The 12839-nt window shown below is 41.4% G+C and overlaps 1 protein-coding gene across 1 annotated transcript in view; it reads right to left on the bottom strand.

Moving 5' to 3' along the window:
• The window catches only part of WDR82 (WD repeat domain 82), a 26068-nt gene extending 13229 nt beyond the window's left edge, over positions 1 to 12839 (bottom strand). The window contains exons 1-4 of the mRNA XM_006127619.4: positions 12389 to 12839; positions 3680 to 3777; positions 453 to 519; positions 132 to 231 (exon numbers count right to left, since the gene is read on the bottom strand). Coding sequence (XP_006127681.1) covers positions 132 to 231; positions 453 to 519; positions 3680 to 3777; positions 12389 to 12549 — 426 coding nt within the window. The 5' untranslated portion in view covers positions 12550 to 12839. The remainder of the gene's footprint in view (positions 1 to 131; positions 232 to 452; positions 520 to 3679; positions 3778 to 12388) is intronic.

Here is a 12839-nt window from a genome sequence, read left to right as displayed (position 1 = left end):
GCTGGTGGGGATCATAAAATAGTATAAAACCCAAACCAACTTTGTACCCTACAACCAATTTTTCATCATTTTAAACTTTCTTTTTCTTGCACATTTCACAACTACCACCAGCAGACAGGCAACTCTCCCACCTGGCAATTTGGAGACCGGAGATCCCAAAGTCGGATAGTTTTATCAAGTGATCCAGAAATAAATGTATCATCCACTGGAGACATAGACAGAGCAACTACTCTGCAATACAGAAGAGTAAATAAATCAGAACTCACACAAGTGTGCAAGTAAGTTAGCAATGTAAGTAACAGGATAAAAGTTTGTATTTTTATGCCATAAGAAGCACAGTGAATGAAGTCTAATGTGGTTTAGGTTCTTTACAACACTACTTTAGTCCTCTTTTGTTGTGCTTCAAAGCCATCAAGATCTTGAACACTGAAACGTCTCATCACATCGCTTACCTCTTGCTGTGCCCTGGAAAATATCGGATGTATTTATTATCATGTAGGGAGAGATAACGGATTGTATCTGCAAGAAAATATAAGAAACCCATAAGCAAATGTACAAAAAACCTTCTCTATCAGATAGCAATGATGGTCTTGTTTTCAAGAAAAATATTAAAATGGTATCAACTGAATGAGAAACTGAAACCAAGCAGCCGGATGGGGATGGAAAAAAAAGCTAGTGAGAATGTTCCCAATGGTCTGGTGTGAATACAAATACTTCATGTAATGTAAATGAATTGCTGAGACGTACACAGTTCTTAAAGCCAAAATTATTGAAACAAAATAAAAAGTAAGTAATTCAAGTTTTTACTTAAGCATTTCTCACAAAATTACAGCTTGCTAAAAGCTGGTGACAGCATTTCCTGTTGGAAAGCAGAGTACAGATTTGCCATGTAAATGCCATGTTCTGCTAATGCAGCCATGCAGGAAGAACTGTTGCCAGCTATATAATCATAGCAAAGATGTGAATTCTGCCACTCAAAATGACAATGAGGCCACATCTATAAGTATAGCATCTGGTGAAAATAAGAGAACTCTCCCATCAGCATTAAAACCTCCACCTAGGTGAGTGGCATAAGTTATGTCACTGATAGAAACTCTCCTGCCAATACAGCACTGAGCACATGAGCGCTTACGGTGATGTTATTTATGTTGCGCAGAGGTACAGAATAGTCAAACCACTGAGTGGCATAAGTTTTGCTAGCACAGGCTGTAGCGTAGACACAGCCCCAGATGTGACCTTCAAAGCAAGGACCTTTACATATTGTTAAGCACAGGCATTAAAAAACAACCAGATGGAGAGGCTTTTTCTTTTTAAACCAAACACGTGTTGCTTTTGTGCTTTCTTTGTACCTCTTTCTGACTGGAAAAAGCTTTGGGGTAAAGGAGGAATACGTGAAAAGAACAGAAGGAAAGACACTTTTCATCTAACAGCAATTTCCTTATAAAAATGTAATATACCATGGGACAGATTTGACCATAGTATTTTGAAATCAGTAATTATTTTATGTGGTCTTCACTGAATATGGACAACAGTACTAACAACATTTCATTCCAAATTAAAAGAATTCTGCAGAACATAAGCCGTTAGAGTTCAAGTGTTGAGCATATGGACCACTTTTACTTGCATATGCATTTGTGAATGGAGAAGCATAAACAAGACTAAATTAAGCCTCCAAAACCAGCAGTAAATTTCTACTATGGGAAATAAAAAGAGGGGATAATAAAAGCAGCTATCCCCTTACTAATCTCTCTCTTAAATTCATCTTGTTTTAGAAACAAAGATGGACAAAGAGACAGACTGATGTTATAGGCAATCAAAGCTTTATTTTTGTTAATCTTTGGTTCCACAAGTGTTTATTCGAGTTATGTTCAATACTGTTACATTAACAAATGGTGCTGAGCCTGCAACATTAATACAAAATTAAGGTAAAAGGTGGAAAATTCTCTTTTCACCGTTGTTGCTACAATACTGGCTGGCTAGCTAGCTAAATGACTTTTGCACAAGACAGAGTTAGGGTAATGAGTTTGTAATCTGTCTGGAACATTCTTGAACTCTGGAAAGCTAGAACGTTTTTATAAAGGCATCTCTGTGTAGAATATGTTTCAGGCAAAATCCCTCAAATCCATCAATTCTGACAGATTTTCCTTTAAGTCAGCTGAAGTCAGAGTTCTGCACTGTCCTCTAGAGTCTGGAAACAGAACTTTAATGTGCTTTGTCTCAGAGTCACCAAGTCACTCAGACTAGTGTACCATTCTGAAAGGCTGCTTCTCCTTTGGAATACCTTCAGATTATTGTCAAATTACATTAGTCAGTCTACCAAAATCAACAGTTTTACGTCCCATTACTGTTAGTACTGATCTGCTTTGACATGTGGTGTGTATTCCTAATTCTTCTGCACTTACCTGTTTCAGAAGAATGAAGTCAGAATCTCACCTTTCTCTGCTAAATACAAACCATTTATGAAGCATAAGCGGGTGATCCTTTTAGTCGACAGTGCTCTGTCCCAGGCAAGGCAGTGGCCTGTACAGTTATCTCCTATACCGGGTGGTATCATAGACCCTCAAACTGTACAAACTACTACCTCAGCCTGGAATTAGGCAAGAAGAACCAAGTTTGAAACTCTTGAGGAATTCTTCAGAAAGAAGTGGATCAGAAACACCTGTATATATATTTTAGTTTTACACACACACACACACACACACACACACACACACACACACACACACACACTTGTGTGCAAATACCAGCCTTCATACAGTAAAGGAATGACTTGATTTCACGCCTTCTCTTTCTGTAAATGCAACATTCTGAAAAGTTAATACTCCGTACATTTGCTCATAGTTTCACTCATTAGGGACTACATGGAGTATGGACCAGCATCTGGACTGTCACAGGAGGGAAGCAGGGCAGTCTTCCTCAAGTCAGTTTACTATTACTTGAAGTACAAACACCAGCAATAAATTGTGTGTAATTATTTTCTTTCTATCATCTATTTCTATCATCATTTCTATCACCCCCGCTCCCGCCCTCCCCCCCCCCGACTTGTCCCCACTTAATTGGTTAACCTGTTAAACTTAATTTTTAACTGGTTACCTAATTAAACAGGATTTTAATCCCTATTCCCTTCAACTACTAAACCATGTTAACTCCAATGTTTATAGTAAAGAGGAAACTAAATTAACAAGAGGTCATTACGGGGATGTCTACACTGCAGAGGAAGATCAAAGCTGCCGCTGTCGATCTTCCAAGGTTCAAATTAGCAGGTCTAGTGAAGACACACTCATTCAAACTGAGTGGTGCAGAACTACTGGCATCGACCCAAGAAGTAAGGGAAGACCAAGGGTGAGTGTGCTCCCTTCAACTTCCTACAGTGCGGACAGTTCCAATAGTCAAGTTAAGGTACTTAGACTTTAGCTAAGCAATTACTGTAGCTGAAATTTTGTATCTTAATTCAACCTTATCCCATAGTGTAGACATACCCTATGTGTTAGGGAAAATCTTTGAGTTCCGCTTTAAAGATGAACATGTCAATTTGCCACTGTCCTAGAGACTGCTAAAAATGAACCATTCACGTCAGTCAAGAATCCACAGCTTTCCCCAGCCCTCTACTGCTGTTTATCTGGATGCACCATCTTAGTGCAGAAAGATTAAATATGCTGAACTATAATAGGTCACTTACCATCTATTTTGTTGGAGCTATACACCACAGTGTTGGCAGCATGTGTGTATCTGATTAGGTCCACTCCATACTTTTTACTGTACAGCGTTCTCTTTGGTCTGTCAGAAGAAAATATAAAAATATCCACTTCAACACAAGAGCTCAAACTGCAACCTACTGACTGTTACATTTACTATCTAGCAACTGAGCACTATAAATCCTTTGCAGTATCCAGGTCCTTTTATATGATGAAGGAAAACTGTTCAAAATCTTTAACACTGGTAAACAGAACCAAAAGGGACCATGTCACACAGCACACTAATGAATTAGCTTTCCATCTCCGGGGACCTATATTAAAATCCTAAGGTAATTAATAGGACTCATTTTAGTTTCTAGTGGACAACAATCATGGCAGAATTTGACATTTGCTCATGCCAGCTCATGAAACATGTAATTGCAGGGCTGTTTTAAGCTAGGAATGGGCACTTGAAGTTGACAAAGTAGTGTGGTATAAGCTACAGTATGAGACACTAAACCTTATGGCAGTCTGTGTGCATGAATTTAGCAATAGTGAAAGCAAGGAACAATCACACTACAGAAATGTAGCTTGGCTTCTTTGCCACTAACTTAAATAAACCCAAACCTCACTTCTTAGCAAGGATTCATTCTTAAACAGTGGATCTGCTTTAGGAAACCTGTTGTGAACATCTTTGAAATTTCTTTCACCAGCTAAAAGGCCAGTTAGGGATGTTAATTTTGACTAAGTAATCAAATACTAGTCAATGGAAATTCTACTGACTACTTGATGAGTCAATAAAGGGGCTACTCACTAGCCCGTTGCGCCTCACCCTTTGAAACGTACAAGAGCCACGGGTGGTTCTTGTACACTTCAAAGGGAGATGCACAGCAGTAGGGATGCCTTTGCTTCCCCTGCCCCCTCTGAAGCCAGTGCTCTCTCTGAGGCAGCAAGGAGGGGGAGATAGACTAATCGACTGACTACTTGACTATCCGATAAACTTATTGGGTTGGTGACTAGTTGCTTACATCCCTAAGGTCAATACACAAATGTTATTGGGAGAGGGGACCCCACACATACTATTTGCTTCCAATACTGCAAAATTTCAGTACTCTCTATATAAATGTCCTGACTTTCAAGAGCCTCAGTAAACGCCTAAATATGCTAGAAGAAGTTTTAAGATACAAACTCATCTGTTTTGTTTTCAGAATACAAAAGGACAAACTAACTGCAACATACTACAGCAGTGGTTTTCAAACTATGGATCGTGGACTGTCATGCATTGGGTCTCATTGCTGCAGGGAGGTCAGGTGAGCAGTGGGGGTGTTAAGGTAGCTACCGGCCTGTATTGGCACCGCAGACTGTGCTGCGCCCCAGAGGCAGCTGGCAACAGGGACAGCTCCTAGGCTGGGTGGAAGGGAAGAGCACAGAGGGCTCCGTGCAATCCCCCTGATGTGAGCACTAGCTCCTCACTCCCACTGGCTGGGAACTGCTGCTGGGTGATTCTGGGGCATAGACCATTCTATGTTGCCACGACAGGCAGGAATCTGCCTTAGCACCCCAGAAACACTCGAGGTAAGCCTTTCCTGCCCCAGCCCTGAGTCCACGCCCCAGAGCCCCTTCCTATACCTCACAGCTGTCATCTTCAGCCCCACCCTGGAGCCCACACTCTAGTCAAATTATGTTGGGTCATGGGCATCAATTTTCTTCAACAGGGCCATGAGAAAAAAAGTTTGAAAACCACTGTAACACAGGGCTATGTTAGTCTGTAACAGGAAAAACTTAACAACAAATAGTCTAGGTGGAGCACCTTAAAGACTAACAAAACGTTGTGTTAGTCTTCAAGGTGTTACTAGACTATTCAGTTACCATTTTCACTGTAACACAGTATAAGGTTTCTGTTTCTGCTTACAACCAGAGCAAGCTCAAGGATGTAAAGCGCCTAAATCTGAATGCAATATGACATGTTTTCTTATGTATAAGCAAGTATTAATTCAAAATTTCCATATATACTGAGTGACTTAGTATTAAAACTTCAAATTCTAGGAAACAAATCTGTTACTAGCCCACTCTCTCCCATTTCATATATATTCCAAGTCATTCTACTACAGTTTACCTTGTCTGTACCGCTGATCAAATTAGCAAACAGTTTTTCAAGTGTTACTGGCCCCTGTACCCCATCACATCACATTTAGAATGTCTCTCCACTCTTTAGAATCCCTATAACTCAAGCCAGCTTGGGGAAAATCATACTATTCAGAGACCTAGAATAAGTATAAAACAGATAGCGGAATGACTTCAGGCACAGTCACACAGATTTGTTAGGCAGAGTGACTAAAGGAGCTAAACTACAGTGCAGCAAAGAGTTGCCATGCCTCACAGACAAGGAGAGGAGAAATGATTAAGCAGAGCAATAAAACTGAGCTGCTAGGCAGAGGAAAGGGTTAGGAATAAGCGAAGCTGTCTTGTAGTTTGATGAACAACCTCAAGAATCAATTCACTGAAGACACTCAACTTTCCTTCCTATACTTGCACTAGATCTCTAAACAATATGATTCATATTCATATGATTACTCTTTGGCTCGTGAAATGTACAGAAACAGAAAATTGTGTCATTTTGTCCATTTGAAGCTCCTATTACTCGATTGCTCCATATAAAACAGAAGGAGATCCAAAAGCTTGTTTAAAAAAAATGGATTACTGTCACCAAACAATTTCAATATGAGAGATTTTGAAATATCTTGCCACTTGTTAGCCAAAAGTGGCCTTAATCCTGGACCAAACAATACAAACATGCTCAACATAAAATATTTTAGAGACCATTACAATGTGTTAGGGATGTTAAATTGTGTGTAATCCAGTAACCGCGTAGCCAACAAATATTTTGTCGGTTAACCACTGCAGCTCTGTGTTGCAATAGATTGTGAACCAGTGGCCAGGCAGGCTGGTTCACACCAGATCCCAGCAGCTACTCCTGCTGCTGCTTTATTTTTCCTGCAGAGCCCTAGTGGTGGTAGCTGCCAGGACTCGGTACAAGTATGCCTGGCTGGCCCACTAACAAATTTACTTTCAGAGCCGTTGGAGGAGGGGCAGAGCACCTCGGTGCATAGCAGGTAGCGTTAAACAATAAGCATCTGCTTATCAGTTAATTATTTAAATGGATAACACTATTACATTCCTACAATGTGTCCTAGGGACATTCTCAGAATTAATACAAAGAGCTCAGATACAGACTTGTTTGTAGCAAGAGTCAACACATATCAGTTCAGTACAAGTTAGGTAACTTTGATCTTCTGGATGCAGCAATTAATATTGATTAATCATGTTTAAAGGCATAGCAATTGGAATGTCCTCTCAGTGATGCTGCATTCTCCATAACCACAGACTTGTACTTGCTATTCTGGATCTCAAAAATATTGTCTATATCTTAAAGTGTAAATTTGTTTTGAAAGAATGTCATATTTAACAGATTAGGTAAAAAATAGATAACTAAGATAAGCTGATGCCTTTGAGGCAACTGTAAGTAATTTTGGAGCCATCCATACAGGGATGCTGGGTTTTGAGTCAAATCACTACACAAATCTTTGGAGTTGTCTCCCATATGGACCATGCAACAGAAATCAAGGACTAATATAGCCCAATTTAGATGCATGTATAAAATCAGGCAAATATAAGGGCACTGTTTACCAGGATTAACTTCACCATTTCTCACATTTCAAGGAGATTATCTCCTTCTGAGACTGATTTTTCTGACCTGTAAAAGCTTAAAATTACAAAAGAATCCTAGTGTAGAAAAGGTTATACCAAAATGAAAGGTAAGTGCCCGTATCTGTAGAACTTACTGAGGTTTGTCAAAGTGAAATAAGTTACACAGGTTTCAAGATTAAAGATCCTTATACTAATAGGGCTGATAAAGGCAGCCCCTCACCGACAGTAGTCTGGTAGATCTTATTGAGTTTAGACCAGGCATTTGCAAAAGAACACAGCAAAGAAAGTTCATCATCAAGTTTCATGCTATCAAGTTTCACATAGTACAGCAACCATCATTCACAACTACTAGTGCTTTGAGTCCACACTATGGCCTCGTGATAAGTGAAATAATCTAATATAGCAAGGTACAAATTAAGTGTACCTCCAGGCCACTTTACAAAAATAAGTAAAGGACAAAAGTGCCTTATATCAACAGATGTCTTCAAAATTGAACCTATTTTCAAATTCACAAACAACAGTGGATATGCATGTTATAACAAATCCTGTAATGACTAGGCAATCTATACCTCCAGATACATCTACTCTGATAAATGTTCGTTACATGCTTCTTAACATCCCTAGTTAAAAGATAATTAATCAGTCATGTAGTCGATAAAAATGGTCAACTACACAATTAATTCATTAGCACTGGTACAGCAAGCACTCAGTCCCAGCTTGAGCCATGTCCTGGCAACTACCCTCACTGCAGCTCTGCACTAGAAGCACTTAGGAGCCAGCATCTGGACAGGCTGGCTCGAGTGGGGGATAAGCCAGCCTAGCCTGCCTGCATGCTGGCTCCTTAAGTGTGTCTAATGCAGAGCTGCAGCTGGGGTAGTTGCCAGGACACAACACAAGCTGGTACTGAGCCAGCTTGCCAGCCAGGCCACTAAAAAATTCACTCAGAGCCTCAGGGAGAGGAGGAGTTGCACAGTGCCAATAGCATTAACTGATAAGCATCTGCTTACAGGTTAATTGTTTACCCAGCTACACTATTACATCCCTACTTTTAATACTGCAATATCAAACTATGGATTTTCCACAATAACCTTCATCTAAACTAAGGATGTTAGGTATCGAGTAAGTGACTAATCATGTATTTGATACAATTTGAATCGGGTACACAATTAGTCGATAAGGGGACACAGACTCTGTAGTTTAAATGTAGTAGGAGCTGGATGTACATGCAGTGGAAGTAGGCCCAGGACTGCTTCAGTACCAGCTTGCACCAGGTCTGGACTACTGTGGCTCTGCCTTCTAAACGTATTAAGAGCCGTTTGGCTCTTACTACATTTAGAAGGCAGAGGTACAGTGTGGGACCTGTAGTAAGAGCCAGTCCCGGCTCACACCAGATCGCCTCTGACTCCCCTGCTCCCACCCTGCAGAGCGGGTGCTGGGTGGAGGGGATAAACCAGCTTTTAAGGCCCATTCCTCCCCCGCACTGGTGCCTACTCCCTCCTCCCCCCACACTGCCTCTCATATACAGGCAGCAGGCGGGGGGGGGGGGGGGATGCTAATAGTCAACTCGACTACTCTTTTACATCCCTAATCTAAACAAGTCCTCTTCAGGACATGACATGGATATAAATGGATGGCCCAAATGTAACTACATTCCAGTCCCATCAAGCTTATGTCTATTCAATTGAAGTTGATCTAGGAACAGTACAATCATGGAAAGTCACAGTAACTGCTCATCAGCTCCAGCCTTAGTGGAGGATGTTCAAATCAAAATGTAGATTTCAAAGCTAGTGGATAACCATCTATGATGTTATTCTGGTATTAGATTATTTTAACTTGAAATTAATTATAGTCTTAGTTTAGGCTCAAACAGGTAGTGACAGTAACATTTTAATTTGGATGAAAGCAAAGACATACTATGCATGAAAACAAGTATTTAAAAAAATTTACACAAAATAGTCCAAAACAGAACAACCAGAATGAAGAGAGATGCCATGCAATAATGACAGTAGTGACAAGAGTTTGTTTTAATTTGCTTGACAGAAGAAAAACACAACAAAGTAACGGACTACCATGTTTTCTCATCAGATAATCACAAACCACCTCTCCCTACTCATATGGGCTAGTATTTTATTGGCTAGTTCCACACAACCTCCACTCTGCTGATTGTCCTCTTTATCCACTTATCCTACAAGGGTGTATATTTTTTCCTTTAACCACCTCATGAATGTCATGCAGCCTACTATGGTAATTCATGCCACTGCACTCCTTTCCTTATTAAAATCCTAAACATTCATCTCTACACAGCATATAATTTGAGAAAGTTGTTTTAAAAAGCCTTTATGTATCGGTTATCCTACTCATTCCTTGTCCGGTTTCTCATCCTACTTCTGGTTACACTTGTGTCACACCAAAATAGGGACCATGTCTTTGTTTTTTGTAAAAACAAGGAGTCTGTGTCAGGTGGTTTTTACCCAGAAATGCTTATAACCAAATATATCTGTTGTTTTTACAGATCGAGACTAACACAGCTACCCCTCCATAGCTTTGTTTTCTGTGATACTCCATGCTTAATTCTGGAACCTATAACACCACCACACACAATATTTGGCACACTGCTGCCACACCAGAAAGTGGAACTTTGAGAAAAACTGAGTAACTGCACCAGGATATTTTTTCCTGAAATAATTTAGGACTTCCAGTTTGACTCACTTTGATATGAGTCTTACAGTATGTGAATTATTAGAGCCCTGAAAATCCACAGGTATCTGCATCCATGGATGAGGATATCCATGACTCATTTTTGCAGACAGGGATGTGGGACTCTATGCATCATGTATTCCATCTATAGTTGTCCTGTTCCCAAAACATGATAATTTAGAACTGATTAATGTATATATACACACAATTTTCTTATACTGAATCAGGTAGTGCATTTTTCAAGTGTTCTGTACATTTCTATTATTTATTCCTAGGATGGATGTCCTACTGCATGCTCCAAGGAAGGTTCCCAGAAGAATTTTATTCATTCCCGTTAATCAAAATTATGCTTCAAAAATTCTAATTTGTCGGAATTCATATTTGTTCAGTTTCTGAAAAAATCTGCATTCCTCTCACTATAGAGTAGACTCATGCACATTTTAATTCTAGCTTGTAGGTAAAGATGCTAACTACTCAAAAGGGGTTTACACAAAGCACAGTAAACGCCTTTCTTGCTACGTAATATTGGCAATGTATTTTAGTGGAATGCCAAATAGTTTTTAAAGTTATCGGGCATGTATAGTGTGCCATATTCAACTATGAAGTTAAAATAAATATTAAAAAAGTTATATCTAGAACGGGTTGCCATTTTAAAAGGTACATCAAAACAGTTTATTTTATCCAATTCATTTAAAGCCAAACAGGGCACTTAACATGCCCAAATCAAATGTTTGCTCTCTGACTTAGATATTCAATGGAAAGACTCATCAATAAATGAGTCTGCGACCATGGGTAGTCAACAGTAGGCATATTCCTCAAAAGAAAAATCAGGGCAACTCCACTAACTTCAAAGTTGGACATATATAAACTCATCTGTAAGTATGTACCTATAAACTGTACTAACTAAATCTGAGAAAGTTTGAAAAATCCACTCAGAGAATGGAAAGATTTCTGTGATCAGTGAAAAGTCCTAAGCCATCAATTAATTGAGAAGTTTAACTCTCTTTAAACAAAAGACAGAACTACGTAGCACTTTAAAGACTAACAAGATGGTTTATTAGGTGATGAGCTTTCGTGGGCCAGACCCACTTCCTCAGATCAATATGTGGAAGAAAATCAGCACAACCATATATACCAAAGTGATACAATAAAAAAAGTGAACGCATGTGAAATTGACAAATCAAATTTTAGAACAGAATGGGGGTGAGGGTGGAAGGTAAGTTTCTGTGAGGTAGTGACATAGGGGTGATAATAGGGGAAGTTTCTGTGAGGTAATGACATTAGGAGTGATAATTAGGGAAGCTATCTTTGTAATGGGTGAGATAATTAGAGTATTTGTTTAAACCCATACATAAACTGTCAAATTTAAGCATGAATGAGGAAGTGGGTCTGGCCCAGGAAATCTCATCACCTAATAAACCATCTTGTTAGTCTTTAAAGTGCTACATAGTTCTGTCTTTTGTTTCAGCTACACCAGACTAACACGGCTGCATCGCTATCTCTTTAAACAAAATTCTAGCCTCATAGTTGTAAAAATAGTAACCATCCAAACATGAAGCAAAAGACTTCTTAACTACAATGCTACATTTAGAAGCTGTGAACCTCCACACTTTCGTCTCCACTGCTGGCAGTAACACTGAAAGTTTTAGTGTAGATGGACTCCAGTGCCCTTTCACAATGTAAGGCAAAATCTAATAAAAATAACCTTGTTCTCCCTGCTGTTGACGCTCCATTTGCAAATCCGAATTATTCTAACTTTTCAGTTTTATATGCTCGTTAGATAAAAAGCAGAGAGGGTTCCCTAGGCTGCAGACACACAATTACAACGTTTTCAACTACTGCTCAGAGCTCTGCCCCACAGCAGCACAGCCAAACACATCCGAATCTCTTGCCACCTTCACTTTTGCGACCAACGGCCTTGGTGCCAGAAGAAAAGCGAACCCAACAGGATGCCAGTTTCACTCAGCAGCTTCTACCTGGGGAACAACTTGAGCATCAGCATCGCAGGGGACTCGTCTCTGCACACTCAGGTGGTTGCCTTCCCCGCCTCCTAGTCTTTCGCATCAACCATTAGCTGGCAGCTTTAGCGCTCAGCCAGAGCTATTCTTCGGCCTTCCTGAGCCCGCCTTTTCTCCCTTACCTGGCCAGGCGGATATTCCCCGGGGACCGATCCCTCCTGCTGCCCTCGCCCAGCCCCCGGGAAGCAGCTCTCCGGGCAGCTCAAATATCACCTACCTGCACGGGAGGAGGCTCCCGCAGATGCCCCCCCCCTCCCCGACCTGCCCCCGGCAGCCCGCCCCGCCACTCACTTGCCCTCCTGGCAGTCGTAGAGCACGATGGAGTCGTCGTCGCTGCTGGAGATGACGGTCTCGCCGTTGGGGCTGAAGTCGAAGCAGTTGATCTTGTCCGAGTTCTCGCGGAAGACCTTGGCCACGCGGAAGCTCCGCAGCACGTTGTCCGTTAGCTTCATGCCGCGGGGGAGGGGCGGCGGGCGCGAGCGGGGCCTGAGGGAGCCGGGCCGGGGCCCAGCGGGAGCCGGGCACGGAGGACGCCGGGGAGCGAGGGAGCCGGGCGGCGGCCTGAGGCCCGGGAAGCGGCGGCGAAGGGGAGGCGGGCGGGGGCCTGGAGCACGCGAGACTGGGGCAGGCGGCTTCGGCGCGGGCGGGCGGGCAGCGCCCTCAGGCGGGGCCGGCTCAGGCTGCGGAGAGGCGGCTCCTGCTCATTGTGTCCGCCATCTTCCTGCTACAGGGACACCGCGGG

Source organism: Pelodiscus sinensis, chromosome 11 (genome assembly GCF_052426305.1).
Source record: "Pelodiscus sinensis isolate ZL-2025 chromosome 11, ASM5242630v1, whole genome shotgun sequence".
NCBI classification, from domain to species: Eukaryota; Metazoa; Chordata; order Testudines; family Trionychidae; genus Pelodiscus; species Pelodiscus sinensis.
Note: the sequence above shows the minus strand (reverse complement) of the source record. Positions and strands in the feature narration are given on the sequence as shown.